At 43.7% G+C, this 22,827-nt stretch overlaps 2 protein-coding genes across 5 annotated transcripts in view; one reads left to right on the forward strand and one right to left on the reverse strand.

Moving 5' to 3' along the window:
• On the forward strand, positions 1 to 6,537 carry AUNIP (aurora kinase A and ninein interacting protein). The gene is made up of 4 exons (XM_049775554.1): positions 1 to 87; positions 1,006 to 1,144; positions 3,214 to 4,013; positions 6,457 to 6,537. Exons 1-4 carry the CDS (start codon positions 1 to 3, stop codon positions 6,535 to 6,537), a joined length of 1,107 nt encoding a protein of 368 aa, XP_049631511.1.
• Positions 5,683 to 22,827, reverse strand: part of MTFR1L (mitochondrial fission regulator 1 like) — a 22,816-nt gene continuing 5,671 nt past the window's right edge. For 3 of the 4 annotated variants that reach the window (XM_049774975.1, XM_049774976.1, XM_049774977.1), the window contains exons 4-7: positions 19,452 to 19,561; positions 19,023 to 19,234; positions 11,682 to 12,003; positions 5,683 to 6,703 (exon numbers count right to left, since the gene is read on the reverse strand). In XM_049774975.1, coding sequence (XP_049630932.1) covers positions 6,598 to 6,703; positions 11,682 to 12,003; positions 19,023 to 19,234; positions 19,452 to 19,561 — 750 coding nt within the window. In that variant the 3' untranslated portion in view covers positions 5,683 to 6,597. The remainder of the gene's footprint in view (positions 6,704 to 11,681; positions 12,004 to 19,022; positions 19,235 to 19,451; positions 19,562 to 22,827) is intronic. The other variant, XM_049774978.1, reaches the window with a different exon arrangement.

The raw sequence follows: 22,827 nt of genomic DNA on the forward strand, positions 1-22,827 counted from the left end.
ATGAAGCGCAGAGGCCGAGGGCAGGAGGAGAAGGAGGCCTGCGGCGTGTGGCTGGACGCGGCGGCGCTGAAGAGGCGGAAAGTGCAGGTGGGCACAGCCTGGGACGCGGGTGCGTGCGGAGGGAGGCGGGGTTCTTCCAGGCCTCTTGCGGAGCTAGCGAGCAGCTCGGGGCCCGAGGCATTTCGAGGCGACGCGGACTTGCTGTTTCCAGAAGGACCCACCGCCCCGGTGGAAGAGCAAATGGGCGACGGCTGTGGGGCTTTCGGAGAGACTGAGGCCGCCGGTGGAATTCGGCGAGAGGACGGCAGGCGACTGGAGGAGGAAGAAAGGTCGAAGTAAGGGGAGTGCTTGCCCGAAGCTCCCTTTCTTCCCGGAAGTTGTGAGCGGGCCCCTCTGGCGTGGTCGGGGCCAGACCCGGGTCCTCCCCCATCAAGTCTGTGGGAAGCCGGGTCCTGCCACTCTGCCGTGTTGGGAAAGCAGCCCTGGTTCATTACGTCCTCGTTGACCCGCTGGAGCTGGGTCCCTGGCAGCTACAAACCCAGACCCGGTCTTAGGCTCTTGCTTGGCTCTGGTCGAGCCTTCAGCTGGGCGCTGTGCTATTAGCGCAGCTAGTATTTTCTGGGTACAGCTAAGTTTGGACACAGCCCCACCGGCTTTGTATTCGTAAGGCCGGGGCTTGATTCCCTGTCTCTCTTTCACTGCACAAGGAGTGACCTAACAGGAGTAGCACCTCGCTTTCCCTTCCCATGCACTATAGAGTGTGGTTCCCCAAACCAAGTTCCTCACCACCACAAAACAAAAAACGCAACTCACAGATAATTAGGAAGCCGCCCCTCCCCAAACTAAGGAAATGATAAATGATGTAGATATAGCCCAGATTAGCTAGAAATACGGATAAAGGTGGAGCTGACAAGATTCAGTGAGGTTCCCAGGGCATTCAGTGGTGTTTATTCAACTGCCTGGAAGCTGTTATTAATAAATTCTATTTTTCTTCTCTATCCTCAGACACATTTGATCACATCCAATACCAAAATGCTGACACTCTTTCCTGGAGAGAGGAAAACTAAGGTTTCTTTGACCCAAAGAACTCCACCTGCAGGTATTCGGCAGACCAGCATTGCTTCCTTCTTCATATTGCAGCCAGGTATGGTGATGTCAGGGAATACCCAGGAGCAAAAAGGAGTATTTTTTTCTTGCAGGAACGTTTATGAGAAGTGCCATTAGTGCATTGCGTTAAACTTAGCTGATCATTACAAGTGATAACCAGAGGAAACAATCCTGTTTTCAAAAGTGATATATATGTGCTTTTATAATGCTTTGTTTTACTTGTTTGTGTTTATGGGCCTCACCTGGTTACTCCTGGTGGGGCTCAGGGGACATATGGAATGCCGGGGATTAAATTCAGGTTGGCCACGTGCAAGTGGCTATACTATTGCTCTGGCCCCCATTTTGTCTCATTTAATATCAAGTATTTGTATTTCCTAGTAAAGCAGTGAGAAAAGCCAGACCTTGGGATTGGATTACATGGGTGAGCTGATCTGCCATTAATTGGTTGTATATATATATTAGATTGGTTGTAATGAGTAGTAGTAATCAATTCTTACATCTGTACAAACTTTCTTAAAGTAGTTGAGGTCCAAAGATTTTTTTTTCTTGGAAATATTGGCATAAAGTTGGCAGTTCTTTGCTTGCTTGCTTCCCTCTCCAGGAGACCAGCTACCTAAGAGGCTGGGATTTAATAGGCTTCCTACTAGCTGAAGGTGTTTTGAGAGCTAACTTTTGACGTAGTTCCTAAGATTGCTTTATATAAAGTTTCAAAATACACTCTCCTCATTATACCATACTAAAAAAATACTCTTGTGTTTTGAGCACCAGCACACACCCCCCAATTACTTTATATAATCTGAATTCTTAGGTGAAGATGAAAACTCGCAAGACCTTTTTTGTATTATAATTATTGCTAGAGAAGGATAAGAAAACAGTTTGTAATTGGGTTTTGGTATAATTAGGACTATTATATGCTTGATAAGATGAATAATCTGGATACCATAGGTTTTCATCACTATCTTTCCTAGAGGAAATGGCAACCTAATTGTATTTTTATTTTATGAAATTGTTTGGGGAATGGTGAAACTTAACTTTCTTCATTGTCAGGGGTCAGAGAGATAGTATGGAAGTAAGGCGTTTGCCTTGAATGCAGGAGGACGGTGGTTCGAATCCCAGCACCCCATATATCAGGGGTGGCGAACTCAAGGCTCTCGAGCCGCATGTGGTTCCCGGCCAAAATGAATGCAGCTCTTTACCTCTTATCATTATTTTGTACACTGTGGTTCTTTGCCAAGTTTGGATTTTGTTCTGCTGTTTCTGAGGAGGGACTTATGGGGAGAGATCTCCTAGCGCCTAGTCCTGCCCCAAGGCTGCGTCCTCCCATCCTCAGAACAATTGCACGGGCCAGCGCCAGCGAGCGGGGGACCCGTGAGGCACATGTTGGGTCACATCTTGCCGTTAGTTCTTAGTGTGGAGGACGCAGCACACCCTCACCATCACTGCAGGATTTTGACCCTCACTCAAAATGGCAAAATGCAATAGTGTTTATTGTTAAAATTATATGCTTTAGTGTGAGTGTTTGTTTTGGCAGGTCACTGCGTGGTGTGGCTCTCTGACTCTCAGTTTAAAATTTTTGGCTCTTTGTGTATAACTTGTTCGCCGCCCCTGCCATTTATGGTCCCTGAGCCTGCCAGGAGTGATTTCTGAGCATAGAATAAGGAGTGATCCTTGAGCATTGCCGGGTGTGACCCAAAAAACAAACAAAAACAAAAACTTTCTTTATTGTCACCAGGTCTCTGGTTGGTATGGTTAACGTGACCTTTAATAATTTATAAAAAGAATGTGTTGAACATGTTTCTCAAAGGCTAATATCCAGAGTATATATTTGGCTATGGTCATTGGTTAGCAATGACCACATTATGTGTAAAAAGAAAAATGTACCCTATGGTAATCATATTCCACTTAATGAAAACTCAGCTGGAAAAGTAGATTGTGGTTGATACATACTGAAAACCAAAGGATCAGCTACAAAGAAGGTATATTAAAAAAAAATCCAAGACTTTTGCATCTTAGGTAGTAAGTAACAGTAGTCAGTACTTAAGAGGCCAACTAACTCTTTTTCAGGGCAGTTTACCTACAGAGTAATGTTTATTTCTATTTTGCTAGGAAAGACAAATGGTGGTGACAAGAGAAGTGATCCATCTCTTACAGAGAGTCAAATTAACAAGTCTAAAGAAGATGTAACCCAACATCCAGTCCAGGATATGGGGCATTATTACATCACCTCTCCTTTAGTCACTTCAACCCCTGCAGGCACCCAGGAAGTTGAATTTGCTCACTGCATCCAGGCTTCTGATTGTCACAGTACAGGAGCCTCAGGTTTGACTGTACTATCTGCATTGCAGCCTGAAACTTTTGTCTGTGATGGAGAAAAGAAAGCCTCCATGGCTTATCCACTCACTCATTTGGAAAGTTCTTGCTCACTGAACCTAGAGGAGGAAGAGGATTCTTCCAGGAAAAGGAAATGGTTTCATGGATCTATGAAAAATAACTATCAGAGTGTTGAGAGACACATGAAATCTCTTGGAGGTAAGAGTAAAAGGCCATTAGACAGGACTAAATTGGGCAGAGTGTCTGCTAAAGAAAATAGGCAGGCTCCTGTTCAAACATACAAGGATTCCTGGAATGGAGAGAACACAGAATCAGTGAAACAAAGCCCTCCCCCTGTTCCTATTTCCCGGGATATTGAAAACAGTAACTCATGGAGTCAGCTTTTCACTTTGGATTCTCAAGGCCAGCAGGTCATTGCTCACAACTCTAGATCTCCTTTACGAGAGGTCACCAACAACTGGAATCAGGACTTAGAATGGTCTCCTAGTAGCCCTTGGAGCAAATGCCAGGATAGAGCAACTCAGTTAAACCTGCAGCCAGATTTACTTTTTACCCAGGATTCTGAAGGCAATCAAGTTATCAGACACTGTATCTGAATATTGTTTTTTTTTTGTTTTTTTGTTTTTTTTTTTTTGGTTTTTGGGCCACACCCAGTGGTACTCGGGGATTACTCCTGGCTACCTGCTCAGAAATAGCCCCTGGCAGGCACAGGGGACTATATGGGACACCGGTATACGAACCAACCACCTTAGGTCCTGGGTTGGCTTCTTGCAAGGCAAATGCTGCTGTGCTATCTCTCTGGCTCCTCTGAATATTGTTATGAGGGTCTGGTTGTGAAAATACCTTGTATGATTGAGGAAAAAATCTTGGTATGGGTGGGAAGGGAGACATGGGCTGAAGCTTGCTGTTATTGAGCATTTTTTTTGTTTTGTTTTGTGTTTTTTTTTTTTTTTTTGGGGGGGGGTCACACCCGGCAGTGCTCAGGGGTTACTCCTGGCTCTATGCTCAGAAATTGCCCCTGGCAGGCACAGGGGACCATATGGGATGCCGGGATTCAAACTACCGTCCTGCATGAAAGGTAAACGCCTTACCTCCATGCTATCTCTCCGGCCCCATATTGAGCATTTTTTTTTTTTGTGACAACATAGATTGTGGCACTTGTGGAGACAATGATTGACATACTTTCATGGGGAAAGAGGTGGCTGGTATATTATATCTGGTTGGACATTGCTTCTTGTGAGTGTTTTTGTGTTGTTTTTTTTTTTGAGTCACACCTGGGGAAATCTAAGGGGATTCTCCAATTGTTGCTTAGATATTGCTCCCAGCAAAGTTCGGAGGAAAAAGTAGTTCTAGGTATTCTAGCAGGCATCATGCATGGAAAGTGCCTCATGTACTAACTCTTTAAGCTATCCTCTTTCTCTTTGGATGTGTTTTTAGCTCTAGCTGTATGTAGTCTTACTCAGTCCCTTGAAACTTATTTCAAGTAGTAGGCAAATCTGGACCCAGGAAGTACAGAAAGTTAAAATGGTAGTTTGTGTGTGTGTGTGCCCACATGTGTATTTTTGTAATATTTTTACAGTACCAAAGTCCTATATTGTTTAAACAACTCTCCCTACCAATGCCTGCGCTATCTATAACAATACTACAGCTTGGGAGAGAATGCCCTTTGTAAAATCATGAATCCAAATAAATGACTGTTTACAAAGCTGGTTTTGATGGTAATTAAAACATTACCAACTTTATTCTTGAAAAGGCAACTTTTTAATAGTATAATGGTTTGTCTGCCATGGAATCTAATTTGTGAACTTGAGTCAAATTTGACCTGTGTTCTATCCAGTGTGCTATTCATAAGTGGCATTTTCTCCTGCTACAAGTGTGATGCCAAAGAACCTCAAAAACTCTGGAGGAGTAAGCTTGCAAGTTTTAGGATGGACCTGCTTTAAGAAATTAGATCAGGGTCTGGAGTGATACCACTGTGGTAGGGTATTTGCTTTGCATGTGGCCGATCCAGGACAGGCCTGACATCCCATATGGTCCCCTGAGCCTGCCAGGAGCTATTTCTGAGCGCCGAGTTGGGTGTGGCCCCAAAACAAAAACAAACAAAAAATTAGAGCAAAATCTCTACAGGAAGAAACAAAAAAATTATTAAAATTAAAAGGAATTTTTTTTTTAATTAAAAGGAATCCTAAAATTGTATGGGATAACATAATCACAACTCAAGAGATGGACATAGAAATTGTGATATCTCTTCAAATCCCTTCCTTTAATGTTAGGTAGTGCTTCAACCCAAACACACAGTATACATACCATATAGAAAAGGACCTTAGGGTATCTGAATCATGCATGATATAGTAGGTACAAACCTTGGCCCAAAGCAAAGCAGTCAGAAGAAAGATGTAAGCTCTTTTCCTCCCTTTTTCTCTTTCCTACTGGGTTTAACTAAAGTTCTCAGAAGAGAAAGTTTTTTTGTTTTTTTTTTTTAAATCAATGGAACTGATGACCCAGAGCTTTGGAGGGTAGATTTGGTTGTAGAGTATTACAAAATACATTTAAGAAAAAAAACAGCCCAGACCTCCCAACAGCAATCCAACAGTCAGCTGGCCCAGTGGCCTGACCTACATCTAGATGTGAGAAGAGGAATAGGGTAATTGCTGGGTGTGGTGTGGTTCATGATGGAGCAGCAAAAGATTTTCCCTGACTTGTGAATAAATACGTGAACAGTCCCTCCCCACTCAGTTCAGTCCTGCTCTGCTTCGAGGAAGCCACTGAGAGTGAGTGACATATGGGCACCAAGTGTCCAGTGAGACCAGTTATGGTGACTAATGCAGTGGAGCAAGTCATACATTTAGGACCTATTTTCACACAGGGGTAAAAGAAAAAAAAAAAAACAGAAATTTATATACCTCACCCTTTAGACTGAGATAATCCAGACTAAACATTTATCTGTGACAAGTGCCTTATCTTCAAATAGACCTTAGCTTCTGCTAAGGTTTGATGAATGGGAGATACACAATTGAGCTCTTTTTCAGTCCAAGCTTGAGCTTTCGGCAAGACTGTTGCAGAAGATGTCTAATTGAGAGGCAGAAACATCTGCGGTGAGAAAGGCAGCTATTGAAGGAATCCAGGAGCAGGAGACTGAGTTTTCAAAGCTGAAGGCTCTCAGTTTCCTTTTCTACTGATGTCCTCTTCCTTCAGAGCAAATTTCCTCCTGAGGACCTCAGAGATAAGGATAGCAGGGTCTTCTTCCTTCAGTAAACTCCGATTCCTGAAGATAAAAATAATAGCTTATATTAAGTATTTACTCTATATTCCAAGTAGTGTCTTTTATTTTGGCAGGCTGGGGGCTGGAAGGAGGTACCCTTGGCTTACTCCTGGTTCTGCATTCAGGAGTCACACCTGGTGGTGCTTGGGGAACCATATGTGACATTTGGATATAATCCAGACTGGCAGTGTGTAAGGCAAGCGCCCTACCCTCCGTACTATCTTTGGCCCCAGTGTTGCCTCTGAATTAACTTCTTATTTAACTCCTAACAGTTTTGTGATATCAGTTCTGTTTACAGATAAGGAAAATGATTGCCTACAGTCACTTGTCATTCATCTAGTAAGTGATGAATCCAGAGTCCGAACCTATCTAACTGGTTACAGACTTCATTTCTTTGGTTGGGAGTTAGTTTCCCAAGCAGTACTCAGGAAATATGGGGGCCATTTCCAGCAAATTTCAATAACTGGCCAGAGGTTTTTCTCTAATCCTCCAGGAAGTGATTCCTGCTCTAGAGAAAAGGTGCATGAAGAATTTCTATTCCTAAAAAAAAAAAAAAAATTCCTATTCCTATATTTCCTGCATAACAGAGCCATGAAAGTTTTGTTTTGTTTTTGGCCACACTCAGGGGTTAACTCCTGGCTGTGCACTCAGAAGTAGCTCCTGGCTTGGGGGACCATATGGGACGCGGGAGGTCCAACCTGGGTCAGCACGTGCAAGGTAAGCATTTTGCCTTACCGCTGCACTATCACCCTGGCCCCCAAGTTTTATTAATTAAACCCTGATACTCAAAACCAAAAAAACCAAGGAGGAACTGCCTTTATTCTAATCACACTTTAGCATCTTTGCTATTGGAGCTACTTTTACCATTTTTAGTCTTATTTCTATTAAGAAAGAAGCAAGTCCAGGACAGGAGTGGGAGGATTGTTAAACTTACTAAGAGGGCACAAGAGTCAAGGAAAGGAAGACTGAAACTTTAAGGAATCTATTAAACAACTAGAAGAAAAGGTTAGCTACAAAACACTAATAATTAACCTTGGAGGGCCGGGAATGTGGCGCTAGAGGTAAGCGCTAGCGTAGGACGGACCAAGGTTCGATCCCCCCAAGCCAGGAGCGATTTCTGAGCGCATAGCCAGGAGTAACCCCTGAGCGTCAAACGGGTGTGGCCCAAAAACAAAAACAAAAACCAAAAAACTTAACCTTGGAAATGTGGAAATTCATGGTGGATCAATATAACCAACATGGTTAATGCTAGGGAAGAAAATGATTTCCCTAAAAGAACCAACAACCTGGGAGCAATGAGGTAAGCCTTGTTTGATTTCAGAGGGAAATGGGGCCAGAGACTTAGGGGATCTGTGCTCAAGGTGAGTACCTTCCCTCCAACAGAAACGTGACCAATTTGAGGAATGGCTGCTCAGCTCTGTATAACTTTCTTAGCTCTATTAAATGCAGCTTGCTCTGGTAGATGCTCAGATCATATTTAAAATACTGTGAGATGATCATTCTTTGGACTTCTAGGACTTTCCAGGTAAGTTTCTTTTTTTTTTTTTTTTTTTTTTTTTTAGTTTTTGGGTCACACCCGGCAGTGCTCAGGGGTTACTCCTGGCTGTCTGCTCAGAAATAGCTCCTGGCAGGCACGGGGGACCATATGGGACACCGGGATTCGAACCAACCACCTTTGGTCCTGGATCGGCTGCTTGCAAGGCAAACACTGCTGTGCTATCTCTCCGGGCCCCAGGTAAGTTTCTTAATGTAGGTAATTCCCAAATCTAACACTCCTATCAGAAACACTCAATACTTGGGAATTTTACTTTTTTTTTTTGGCCATACCCGTTTGATGTTCAGGGGTTACTCTTGGCTAAGCACTCAGAAATTGCGCCTGGCTTGGGGGGACCATATGGAATGCTGGGGGATTGAACCTCGGGCCTTCGTTGGCTAGCGCTTGCAAGGCAGACACCTTACCTCTAGCGCCACCTCGCCAGCCCCCCTTTTTTTGTTTTATGTTTTTTAATGCCACACCCAGTGGGGCTCAGGGATTACTCTTGGCTCTGCACTCAGAAATCTCTCCTGGCAGGCATGGTGTGTGTGTGTGTGTGTGTGTGGAGAATCATATGGAATGCCAGGGATAGAACTCAGGTCTGTCCTGGGTTGGTCGTGTGCAAGGTAAATGCCCTACCACTGTGCTATCACTCCGGCCCCAAGGGAATTTTAAGAGTTTAAAGATTATATATAATCTTTTTGGTGGGGGGTAGCTACCAAGGCTACAACATGAAGTGTTATAGGAACTGTGTATGACATGCTGGGGATGGGACCCAGGGCTTCAGAAATGTAAGTCATGTGCTATGCCACTTGCTATATCTCTGACTAAGTTTTATTTGCTTGTTTTGGGGCCACACTCAGCTGTACTGAGCTTTTTCCTGGCTCTGCATAGAGATCACTCCTGGCTGTATTTAGGTGCTACTGGGGATTAAACTGGGGTTGGCTGCATTAAGACAAGTACTGTCTTTACCTGCTGTATTATCTCCAGCCCCTTGACTCTGAGTTTAGGTGTATATACATACATATATGTATACCTATATGTATTTTTTCTTTTTTCTGGTTTTTGGATCACACCCGACAGCGCTCAGGGGTTCCTCCTGGCTCTAGCTCAGAAATCACTCCTGGTTCAAAAAAAAAAAAAGAAGAAATCGCTCCTGGCAGGTATGGGATGCCAGGATTCAAACCACCGTCCTTCTACATGCAAGGCAAACACCTTACCTCCATGCTATCTCTCTGGCCCCCTAAATATATATATATATATACATATTATATATATATACATTTTAAATATATATATATATTTAAAGCAAGATAGTTTTTATTGAATAAAATTTAGAAAGATGTAAGGGAAAAGTATGTGTTCAAGTGAAAATGGGCTTCTCCAGAGTGGAAAAATGAGCAAAGAGACTAAGACAAGTGGATATGTGTTCAAGGGAGAACATGGGCTTAAAGAAGGCGGCTTAGGTGTCATTTGAAAAAAAAAAAAAAATCAGGGCTGGAGCAATAGCACAGTGGTTTGCATGCAGATGACCCGGGACGGACCTAGGTTAGATCCCCGGCATCCCATATGGTCCTCTGAGCCTGCCAGGAGTGATTTCTGAGCCCAGAACCAGGAAAATAACCCCTGAGCACTGGCTGGGTGTGACCCCCTCCCCCCCCAAATCAATGGGTAGGGCATTTGCTTTGTGAATGCACAGCCAGGAGTAAGCCTTGAGCACCACCATGTGTGGGGTACCCCTTACACCCCCCAATAGATACCCCAAAATAAAAACCAAATCAAGCAATTTGGATGAATAGCCAGAATTAAGAACTACCTAAGAATGCCAAGTTTTCTCTTTTTCTCTCGTTTTTTTGGGGGGGACCACACCCAGTGATGCTCAGGGGTTACTCCTGGCTCAGAAATTGTTCCTGGCTTGGGGGGGGGGGCATATGGGACACTGGGGGATCGAACCGTGGTCTGTCCTAGACTAGTATAGACAATGCAGATGCCTTAATGCTCTGTGCCACCGCTCTGGCCCTAGACCACTAAAAAAAAATTTTTTTTTTTTTGCCATACCCATTTAACACTCAGGGGTTACTCCTGGCTACGTGCTCAGAAATCACCCCTGACTTGGGGGGGACCATATGGGACAGCAGGGAATCGAACCTTGGTTCATCCTAGGCTAGCTAGCGCTTGCAAGGCAGATGCCTTACCTCTAGCGCCACCTCTCTAACCCCCCAGACCACTGAATTTTATTTTATTTTTTGGTTTTTAGACCACTGAATTTTTTTTTTTTTTTTTTTTTGGGCCACACCCGTTTGACGCTCAAGGGTTACTCCTGGCTATGTGCTCAGAAATCGCCCCTGGCTTGGGGGGACCATATGGGACGCCGGGGGATCGAACCGCGGTCCTTCCTTGGCTAGCGCTTGCAAGGCAGACACCTTACCTCCAGCGCCACCTACCCGGCCCCATAGACCACTGAATTTTAAAGCAGAAAACTCCAATGAGATAGCACAGCGGTGTTTGCCTTGCAAGCAGCCGATCCAGGACCAAAGGTGGTTGGTTCGAATCCCGGTGTCCCATATGGTCCCCCGTGCCTGCCAGGAGCTATTTCTGAGCAGACAGCCAGGAGTAACCCCTGAGCACTGCCGGGTGTGACCCAAAAAAACTAAAAAAAAAAAACAACAACAAAAAAAAAACAAAGAAATTGTCCTTCCACCAAAAAGTTTACCAATTTTTTTTTTTTTTTTTTTTTTTGGTTTTTGGGCCACACCCGTTTGACGCTCAGGGGTTACTCCTGGCTATGTGCTCAGAAATCGCCCCTGGCTTGGGGGGACCATATGGGACGCCGGGGGATCGAACCGCGGTCCTTCCTTGGCTAGCGCTTGCAAGGCAGACACCTTACCTCCAGCGCCACCTACCCGGCCCCAAGTTTACCAATTTGAGATAATAAAATAAATATTATCACGATCCACTTTGAAGGTTGGAGCATAGGGACAGTATGTGAACTAAAGTGATAAAACCCATTTGGATCCAGAAGCTAGCTGAGCTTAAGCCTTCTTGTAAAATCCATTACTAGTAAAATTTTGGCTAGATCATTATTGGGTTACAGCACCTCAAGTGTAAAGTGTTGGTCCTTCAAAGAAGGGCCCCACCTCAGGCATTAGGAGGTAGGTAGCAAGTCTTGTGAACAAATATACAAATAGTGACTGTGACAGGGTATCCTCTACTTAAGTATTCTCTAGAGCAGTATTTCCTAAAAAGGGCAATACTGCCCCCTGGAGGTTCTAGAAAGATTCATGGGGATGGTAGTAGTGTGTCCCGTAGGGAGCACTTCATGACTTTTTTCTGAAAAGGGGTGGTCGGCCAAATAAGTTTGGGAACCTCCTCTATATTAAAGTCTTGATCATAGGCAACTTAAACAGCATAGCATATATCAACAGAGATTCATATCAAAATACTTACAGATCTTGGCTCTGTTTCATCCTGTGAAAGTCCTTCAGGATCCCCATCATATCTGCAAAGCTGCTGGCCTTTGATAGAGAGATGCAGTCATCCTCTTCAGATGAGCTACAGGTAGCTTTGTGTTCCGTTTTGCAACATTCTGGGCTGGCAGAACAAAGCAGGGGGACTGATGGAAGTTCGGGGACCTCTACCTCAGTTTCCTCGGTGATGTCACTAATGACAAAGGAAGTTGTAGAGTGGAATGAGGATCCAAAACAAGGTAAGGGAGAAGAGACATTTGAACTTCCTGGAGATAAGAAATCTGGTGTTAATGATGTTGAAGCTGAAAGAGAAAACAATAAGCATGGATGGACATTGAGATTAAAATAGGACAGTAAAATATTTTCCTTACAAGTTATCTACATTCATTTTCTAGGCTTACATCAGAGTGTAACAGAGCCAGGATGGTATCTGTAAATCTGTGGAGTTTCTCCATTACTCCCTTTCCCTGCTCAGGATCTAAAGAAAGATGTAGGACTACGGGCTCTAAAAGGTCCCATTCCACAGGAGGCTATGGAGTACAAGCTCTGTTTAGACCAAAGAAATGATAGAACTGAGTGTTTTCTGTCTATGCTCCTTGAATCCTTTGAATAGTAGAAATATTCCACAACTAAATACAGTGGCTGACTGTTCCTCCGGGTTCTTTCATTTCCCCACCTCCCTATTTTTATTGCAAGATAGCAACACCTGGCATTATTTAGGGTTTACTCCTGCTTCTATGCTTAGGAATCATTCCTGGAAGACTTGAGTGGTCATATGGGGTGCTAGGGATTAAACCTGGGTTGGCCAGTTTGGCAAGGCAAGCATTCTATGGCTGTAGAATCACTTCAGCCCCAATTTCAAAATTTTAAAAAATCTTCAATTCCTAAGTTTCTATAAACATTGGTTTTTCCATAAACTTCTTGAATGAATAAGAATTGGTAAGAAATATTTTAGAAAGTCTAGCCAGAGCCATTGCGAAGCGGTAGGGCGCTTGCCTTGCATGCAGCTGATCCAGAACTGAACTTGGTTCGATCCCTGGTACCCCATATGGTCCCCCAGCCAGGAGCGATTTCTGAGCGCATAGCCAGGAATAAACCCTGAGCATCACAGGGTGTGGCCCAAAAAGCAAAATAAAAAATAGAAAGTCTCAGTATAATTCTTCTATTACTGCTTTATGAGGGTTAAGATTAAATATACGACTTAAAAGAATATTTTCTCGGGCCCGGAGAGATAGCACAGTGGTGTTTGCCTTGCAAGCAGCCAATCCAGGACCAAAGGTGGTTGGTTCGAATCCCGGTGTCCCATATGGTCCCCCGTGCCTGCCAGGAGCTATTTCTGAGCAGACAGCCAGGAGTAACCCCTGAGCACCACTGGGTGTGACCCAAAAAAAACAAAAACAAACAAACAAAAAAAAAGAATATTTTCTCTTTTATAAAATTAGGATTTTCATGTGTTTTATTGTTGAAAAGTTTGAAAGCTATGGTTTTTATCTAAGAGAAATAAAAACATGAAGACTGGAGCAGGATGATAGTAAATCTGGAATATTTTAGGAGATATGAACCTTTTGTTTCATGGCACTTATCAAGGCAGGCTCACGTTTATTTCCAGTGGTAATGCTTTAAGTGAAGTGCAGACCAAAAAGTAGAGACAAAGGGTGATATGGTAGAATGGTCAAGAAATAGAAAATGCTTAAAGGGAGTATGTCTCTTACTGGCTGGGAGTGTCGTTCACAAGCCATCTCCCTAAACCACATTTTTGTTTTAGGCCTCATTCCTGCTCAGTGAGATGTCAAATGAAACCTAGGCTCCTGCACATAAAGCATGCATTCCAATCTATTGAACTATCTCCCTGGCCTCTAGTTTTTATATTTTGGTAAATTTGTACAGAGGAATTATAAAGAATGAAAATATAAACTTTTAGGAAACCCCCTCATACCAACTAGGCCCTGTGGTATGAAAGATTGCCTAGGCCACCCTGGCATTGCTTAGGGAACTTGGGGGCTACATTCAGCAATATCCAGCAATACTCAGAGGATCATGCTGGGGAGTTAAAGGGTTGGCCACATGCAAAGCATTCATCTTAACTTCTATACTTTCTATTGCTCCCAAATATATTTTTAGAGGAGTTAAAATAGGCTCTTTAAGAGCAACCTAAAGATGAATGTCAGAGGACCTGGATTACAGCTAAAGGACAGTGTCCTAGTTACTGAAATATTTTGCAAAACATCCTGATCATATTCAAAAATGTTTTTCTTGTGAAAAATAAACTTGAATAAATTCAAGTCATTCCCGAGTTATCAGAAAAAAAAATCCCAACTTTACCAAGATAAAACAAAATTTTCCACACCAAAAAACATTCATGGTTTATTTCCTTCACTAAAATTATAAATGGAATTCAAGGTAGCTCAGTTGATTCAGAATCTTCCTTTATTTCCAAGCTCAAACCTTTCTTGGGATATTTTTTTTATGTGTGTGTGTGTGGTTTTTGGGTCACACCCGGCAGTGCTCAGGAGTTACTCCTGGCTCCATGCTCAGAAATTGCTCCTGGCAGGCACGGGGGACCATATGGGATGCTGGGATTCAAATTGATGACCTTCTGCATGAAAGGCAAACGCCTTACCTCCATGCTATCTCTCCAGCCCCTTCTTGGGATATTTTGTGAGTAGTGAAGAATATTAGGTTTACCGGGCCGGGCGGTGGCGCTGGAGGTAAGGTGCCTGCCTTGCCTGCGCTAGCCTAGGACGGACCGCGGTTCGATCCCCCGGTGTCCCATATGGTCCCCCAAGAAGCCAGGAGCAACTTCTGAGCGCATAGCCAGGAGTAACCCCTGAGCGGCACAGGGTGTGGCCCAAAAAAAACAAAAAAAAAAAAAAAAAGAATATTAGGTTTGAAGGTATTTTTAATGACTCATCACAAAATGTACAAATGAGAGAACTGCACTTAATGGTAAAATATAAACTTGCATTTGGCACATAAATGGCATTATTATTACTTACTTACTTATTTGGTTATTTTGGACCACACGCAGTGACGCTCAAGGGTTACTCTTGGCTATGTTCTCAGATATTGCTCCTGGCTTGGGGGACCATATGGGATGCCGGGGGATTGAACCGCAGTCCCTCCTAGGCTAGATAAGGCAAGGGAGATGCCTTACCGCTTGCGCCACTGCTCTGGCCCCGTAAACGCCTTCTTTTTTCTTTTCTTTTTTTTCTTTTTTTTTTTTTTTTGGTTTTTGGGCCACACCCGGTAACGCTCAGGGGTTACTCCTGGCTATGCGCTCAGAAGTTGCTCCTGGCTTGGGGGACCATATGGGACACCGGGGGATTGAACCGCGGTCCGTCCAAGGCTAGCGCAGGCAAGGCAGGCACCTTACCTTTAGCGCCACCGCCCGGCCCCATTCTTTTCTTTTTTTTAAATAAATGCAATTATAATAGTGCAATGTACTGTTCATAAAAGTTGAGGGTTTATTATGGATGATCTTTTTATTTTGATGCATATGCTACTAAAAGTACTAACATTTGGGGACTGGAGTACAGCAGATAGGGCACTTGTGTTGTACATGGCTGACCAGGGTTTGATCCCAGCACCCTATATGGTCTGAAGCCCTTCTAGGAGTGATCCTTAGGGTCAGAGCCAGGAGTAAGACTGGCCACATTCCACGCTACTGGATATTGCTCACAAACAAACAAACAAAGGTACTGACATTTGGGGCCAGAGCAATAGTACATCAGAGCTTGCCTTACACTTGGCTAATCTGGGTTTGATCCCTGGTACCCCATATATCCCCTGAGCTCTGCCAGGAGTGATCCCTGTTTCTAAAGTTAGGAGTAAGCCCTGACTATTGCCAGGTATGATCCCAAACCTCAAAAATCAGTACTGATATTACTGGGTGGGGGAGTAAAGATGTGTCAAAACCCAAGTAACTTTTATTATTATCTTTAAACACCATGATTACAAACATGTTTGTAGTTGGGTTTCAGTCATAAAAAAAGACACCCCCAATTCACCAGTACAAAATTCCCGCCAGCAATGTCCTTCATCTCTGTCCTCCCCTACCCAGACTGTATTCAAGACAGGCATTCTATTTCTCTCACTACCACTGTCATGATAGTTGTCAGTGTAGTTATTTCTCTAACTGAATTCTCCACTATTTGTGGTAAGCTTCATACCATGGGCCAGTCCTTCCAGCCCTCACTTTCTATTGTCTTTAGGTATTATTACACTAATGGTCTTCTATTTTTCTTAAATCCCATAGCTAGCCTAGGATGGACTAAGGTTTGATCCCCCGCCGTCCCATATGGTCCCCCCCAAGCCAGGGGCGATTTCTGAATGTGTAGCCTAACCCCTGAGCATTAAATTGGGTGTGGACCCCCCCCCCCAATTTTTTTTTCAGTGGTCTAGGGCCAGAGCTGTGGCACAGAGCGTTAAGGCATCTGCATTGTCTGCACTAGCCTAGGACAGACCGAGGTTCGATCCCCCAGCATCCCCCAAGCCAGGAGCAATTTCTGAGCCAGGAGTAACCCCTGAGCATCACTGGGTGTGGCTCCCCCAAAAAACCAAAAGAGAGAGAAAATAAAAGTGGCATTCTTCGGTAGTTCTTAATTCTGGCTATTCATCCAAATTGCTTGATTTGGTTTTTACTTTGGGATATTTATTGGGGGGTAAGGGGTGCCCCACACATGGTGGTGCTCAAGGCTTACTCCTGGCTGTGCATTCACAAATTACTCCTGGTGTACTTGGAGGACTGGGGATCCAACCAAGGTTGGCCGCATACAAGGCAAACGCCCTACCCAGTGATTTTGGGGGGGTGGGGGGTCACACCCAACCAGTGTTCAGGGGTTACTCCTGGCTCTGGGCTCAGAAATCGCCCCTGGCAGGCTCAGAGGATCATATGGGATACTGGGGATCAGACCCAGGTCTGTCCCAGGTCATCTGCGTGCAGATCAAATGCCCTACCACTATGCTATTGCTCTAGCCCTGAATTTTTTTTTCAAATGACACCTAAGCCTCCTTTAAGTCCATCATAATAGTTTCCATGTTCATCCATGTACAGGAAAATTTTGTGACTTCATTTTTCCTGACAGTTGCATAGTATTCCATTGTGTATATGTACCACAGTTTCTTTAGCCACTCATCTGTTGTCAGGCATCTGGGTTGTTTCCAGATTCTGGCTGTTGTAAATAGTGCTGCAATGAATATAGGTGTGCAGAAGGCATTTTTGTATTGTATTTTGTGATCCTAAGGAGTGGGATAGCTGGATCATATGAGAGCTCAATTTCCAGGTTTTTTTTTGAGGAATCTCCATATTGTTTTTCATAAAGGCTGGACTAGATGGCATTCCAATCAACAGTGAATGAGAATTCCTTTCTCCCACATCCCCACCAGCACTGACTGTTCTTATTCTTTGTGATAAAATCCAAGTAACATTTAATGTGATATGTTCATTTTTCTGTGGTGACTGTTAGATAGTATAGCACACATCCTCCCTACCAATTACCCTATTATCCCTTTCAACATTTGATATCTTTTTCTCTGAACTCTAGATGAAATTATCAATGCTGGGAGAAGGCACAGTGGTTAGGGCACATGCTAACATGTTTGTTTCTTGGCACCATATGGTTTCCCTGAGTATTATCAGGTATAGCCCTACCAATACTCCTGGCATTGTAGGGCTTGAATAGTATTCCATTCATGGGCCTTTGCATCGAATTTATAAGCATGGCTATCAATTATCAACATGATCAAGAATCATTGGTGGGGACCCCTGGTCTCATGGGCATTACTTAGAAGCCTCTGTCCCAATATCATTTAATTTGTGAAAACTGTTCATCTTTATATAAGTTATATTTATTCCATTTTTAATTTTTTTTTAGCTTTTGGGCCACACCTGGTGAAGCTCAGGAATTAACTCCTGTCTCTGCACTCGAGTTATTCCTGGTTGTGCTCAGGGGCCACATAAGATGTAGGAGATTGAACCCGAGTCAGCCACAAGTTAGAGAAACACCTTACCCACTGTACTATGGGTCAGGTCCTTCCACACATAGATAATTCTTAGAGTTCAACAATCACAATGAGATACAGTTACATTTAGATTTACTATTTCTATAGTAGTGGCCAAACTGTATCAGATTCAGACTTGTGGGGAATAAAAAGATAGTAGAGAGGGGCTGGAGAAATAGCATGGAGGTAAGGCATTTGCCCTGCATGCAGAAGGACGGTGGTTCAAATCTCGGCATCCCATATGGTCCCCCAAGCCTGCCAGGAGCGATTTCTGAGTGTAGAGCTAGGAGTAACGGCCTGAGTGCTGCCGGGTGTGACCCAAAAACAAAAAAAAAAAAGATAGTAGAGAGACTAAAGCATTTGTTTTGCATGTGGCTGATCCACGTTTAACCCTTTGCACTGCATATGTCCCATGAGCGTTTTAGGAAGTTATCCCTAAGTGTAGAACCAGGAGTAATTCTGAATATCACTGTGTTTACCCCTGTACCCCTCTCAAACATTTTTTAAGTTTTGATAATAGCAGGGAGAGGCTGATAAGAAACTACTTCATATGTAGTAATTCTTTAAAAATTACACTCCAGTTGGCAGGGATATAGTTTAAAAATACTGAAGTATACATTTTGCATGCAGAAGCCTGGATTTGATCTCTAGCATTGTATGGTCCTGAAGAAGCTTGAGAGTAGTCCTCTAACAAATGAGGATCCAAAAAAGCCAAAAATATTTAATTTGTTAAGATTAGATCTGGTTGGGGCCGGAGAGATAGCATGGAGGTAAGGCGTTTGCCTTTCATGCAGGTCGGTGATTCGAATCCCGGCATCCCATATGGTCCCCTGAGCCTGCTAGGAGCCATTTCTGAGCGTAGAGCCAGGAGTAACAGCCTGAGCGCTGCTTGATTAGATCTGGTTGTGGTTTTATTTTAGTATTTGAGTTTTGGAAACTTCTAAAATTAGACTTTCTTTAAGTCCAAAAATCTTGAGACACTTTTGCTGGTAAGATAAAAGGCTTCTCTAAAACAGAGTTATCTTGATTTGTTTAGGTTTCTCTGTATTAGGTGTTTATTTCATATCAAAAAGAAATGCTACTGAGACCTCACGGAAGACATAATCTATCTTAAAGACACTTGTAAAAGGGTATTGATTTTGTAGCTAAGGAAAGGAGAAAGGAATCTGCCTGGTTTCACAAGCTAAAAAAGATAGGCTAGCCAACCTCAGAGAAAGTCCACAACCAGAGGCCTGAGTTCCCTAGGAACAAGAGACCATCATTTTCTTTATCTCTATAGTCCAACAACCTGCTACATTTTGGCCCTGGCTTGGGCTCCTACCTGCATCCGCTGCTACGATTTTAGCAATCTGGCTGCGCAGGTGACTCAGCTCATCCTGCAACTCTGTGGTACGGCTTAGGGCTGGCAGGGCTGGCTTCTTCAATGCTAGGAGTCTCTCCTCAGACCCTCGGAGGTTGGGTACAGAGGCATTGCGCTGCATAACAATCAGAGGGCTGGGTTTCCAAGGGTGCCTCAGAGGGCGTGTATCACTCCTAGATCAAAGAAAGAAAGACAAATATGTCAGTCAGACAGCTGGCCACTGTTTCCCTTCTGAAATTCCTTCCCCTTCTGATACAAGTGCTAAAGAAAACCATATTCTTTTTAACATTTTTACTACTTCAGTTTTACCCAAGCATTCTCCTGGTTGGCTGTCACTTTATCTGGGAAGAAGATTCCCATTCCCCAGCAGACCAGCTACCGCTTAACTACCTGACCCGGGCATATGTCTCCTCTTCATCTGCAGCAATCCAGGCAATGTCTGCCAGAGTGGGGACTGGGGGCACATCCTTCAGGCATAAATCAGAGATATTGGGCAGAGTCTATAAGGAAACAATGAACCATTTAACAACATCTTGAGGAAACAATTAGGGACAATTAAATATTTATGAGGGGCACCTAACACACCAGGTTATCTAGGAAGGCTTCCTAGAAGATGAGGAAAAGAAGATTCCTCAAATGAAATAGCTTCAATAAGAGGCTTCAGAAGCAAGGGTAAACAGATTGTCCAGTATGGCTGGAACAGAATTATGGGGGACCTTAGAAAATGAACTAGAGCCTTGGTTTTAAGACGGATAATGAACCACTGTGCAGTTTTAAGTAAGGACGATATATATATTTGGTTTTTGGGTCACACCCAGCAGTGCTCAGGGGGTACTCCTGGCTATGTGCTCAGAAATCGCTCCTGGCAGGCTTGGGGGATCATATGGGACACCGGGGTTTGAACCAATTACCTTCTGCATGAAAGGCAAACACCTTACCTCCATGCTATCTCTCTGGCCCCGTGAGGACGATATTTTAAGTTTCAAAAGATCCCTTTGGCTGTTGTGGGGGATGATAGGAGAGTCATGAAACCAACTGTAAAGTTTTTTTCTAGGAAAACATAGCCTTAGGTATGGATGCAGCCTGTTTTTATATATTGTTTTACTGAAAAAAGTCATACTCATTCACTTTGTATGGGAGGTGAGAATTTTACCCCTGAACTGCTTGCTAGGTGCCTTCTTCCATTCCTTTCGTGTATGCTCTCAAGCTAGAATTGAGTAGCTTTTGAAGACAAGTGTGGCCCACAGCCAGGCCCTTTAAAGAAAATGTTTTATGGGGCCAGAGTGATAACACAATGGTAGGGCGCTTGCCTTGCATGTGGCCAACAGGATGGACCCTGGTTCAATTCCTGGCATCACATACGGTCCCCCAAGCCTGCCAGGGGTGATGTCTAAGTGCAGAGCCAGGATTAACACCTGAGCATTGCCGGGTGTGACCCACCCCAAAAATAAAATGTTTTATGATTCTTGCTGAGAACAAAGGTTATCTTCAGTCACATGGGTCAGAATTATGTTTTAATAAAGATGGTCACTAGCTCAAAGTGTCTTGTCATCTGGTTATAAGAATATAAGTGCAGGGGCTGGAGAGATAGCATGAAGGTAGGGCGCTTGCCTTGCATACAGAAGGACCGTGGGTGGTTCGAATCCACGCATCCCATATGGTCCCCCGTGCCTGCCAGGGGAGATTTCTGAGCACAGAGCCAGGAGTAACCCCTGAGTGCTGCCGGGTGTGACCCAAAAACAATCAAACAAAAAAACAAAACAATATAAGTGCAAGGACATCAACAATATATTGCATAGAAAGAAATTTCCTCTAGCTAGTTCTTTATAACACCTCTGAAGCTAATTGAGATCTACACTATTACAGTACCACTGTTTTAAGAAAACATAATTTGAATATTTAAAAAGAAATTATTTCTATACAAAAACAATTATAAAAGATCCCCTAGGGGCCAGAGCAGTGTCACAAGCAGTAAGGGGTTTGTCTGCCTTGCCCGTGCTAGCCTAGGGATGTCCCTGGAGTCCCATATGGTCCCCCAAGCCAGGAGCAATTTCTGAGCACATAGCCAGGAGTAACCTGAGCACCACTGGATGTGGACCAAAAACCAAAAAAAAAAAAAAAAAAAAAAATCCCCTAAGACAGCCCCTCAACTCCCACAATTAATAATTATGAGGATTTCAATCATTTGTTGGCTATGAATACAAAAAACATGCATCTAAGAGAGATAGTGCAAAGGGATAGAGTACATTCTCTTTTTTTTTTTTTTTTTTTTTTTTTTTGGTTTTTGGGCCACACCCGGCGGTGCTCAGGGGTTACTCCTGGCTGTCTGCTCAGAAATGGCTCCTGGCAGGCACGGGGGACCATATGGGACACCAGGATTCGAACCAACCACCTTTTGGTCCTGGATCGGCTGCTTGCAAGGCAAACGCCGCTGTGCTATCCATCCAGGCCCTAGAGTACATTCTTTTTTTTTTTTTTTTTTTTTTTTTTGGTTTTTGGGTCACACCCGGCAGTGCTCAGGGGTTATTCCTGGCTTCACGCTCAGAAATTGCTCCTGGCAGGCACAGGGGACCATATGGGACGCCGGGATTCGAACTGATGACCTCCTGCATGAAAGGCAAACGCCTTACCTCCATGCTATCTCTCCGGCCCCCCCTAGAGTACATTCTTAATTTCAAGTTCCTTCTGCCTCACTCCCCACTCCCCTGGACTGCCAGGTATGGCTACTGTAGCCCCAGGCAGCACCGAGTCACTGAATCTGAACTTTTAACTGTCAGGCATTCACAACCCAGGACAAGTATCATCAGGAGTGGTTCTTTTGGCCTATGCAAACTGTTGGGGAGGGTACCCATGCTCTAGAAATGATAGGAAAAAACTATAAGTCATTAATAGTTAATGTATCATAACTATATGGTCAGAGTTAAATTTTCTTTCGATTATGTAACAATTATTTTGCTTGTTTTTGCCACAACTGGCAATGCTCAAGGATTACTCCTGGCAGGAGTCCTGGGGATCATCGAACCCAGTACATACAACTGTTTGTAAAGCCCTCATCACCGTATTATCTCTCAGGCCCCTACTTCACAATTTTATATGGATAAGTTTAAAAAGAAAATCAGTAAGAGTCCTTAAAATAGGGCCTGATAGTACAGCAGTTAAGAAGCTTGTCTTGCACTCTTATTGGCTCACCCAACAGTATACAGCCAGCTCATATTCACCAGTTGTACATTTCTCATTGTTTCTTTTTTGGGTCACACCGGCAGCACTCCTGGCTCTGCACTCAGAAATAACTCCTTGCAGGCTCGGGGGACCATATGGGATGCCGGGAATTGAACCACCATCAGTCCTGGCTTGGCTGAGTGCAAGGCAAATGGCCTCCCTCTGTGCTATCTCTCCGGCCCTCTCATTGTTTCTGATGCTTGAGGCCACCAGGCAAATAACCTATGGATATCTTTTAAGGCAATTCTGGGTAACTGGAATAACTATACTCAGCACCATTTCTAGCTCTAATTCTAACCCTGACACCATTTCTAACTATAGATTGCATTCCTTCACAGACACTGCAACTCAGCATCTGACATACAGTTTCATTTTGTTCTCACCTAACCCACATCTTTTCAGGCATAGAATTCTGTTACCTTTGGGTGTGAAGAAAGTTGTAAATTTCCTTCCATGTTCCATCTCCCTCAAAACACATACACACCTTAAGCATTTAGCTAGGCTAGAACTAGTGCTTAACCTTTAGACCTTAGGAGGAGGCAGGTGG

This window comes from Suncus etruscus, chromosome 6 (genome assembly GCF_024139225.1).
Source record: "Suncus etruscus isolate mSunEtr1 chromosome 6, mSunEtr1.pri.cur, whole genome shotgun sequence".
In the NCBI taxonomy this organism is placed as follows: Eukaryota; Metazoa; Chordata; class Mammalia; order Eulipotyphla; family Soricidae; genus Suncus; species Suncus etruscus.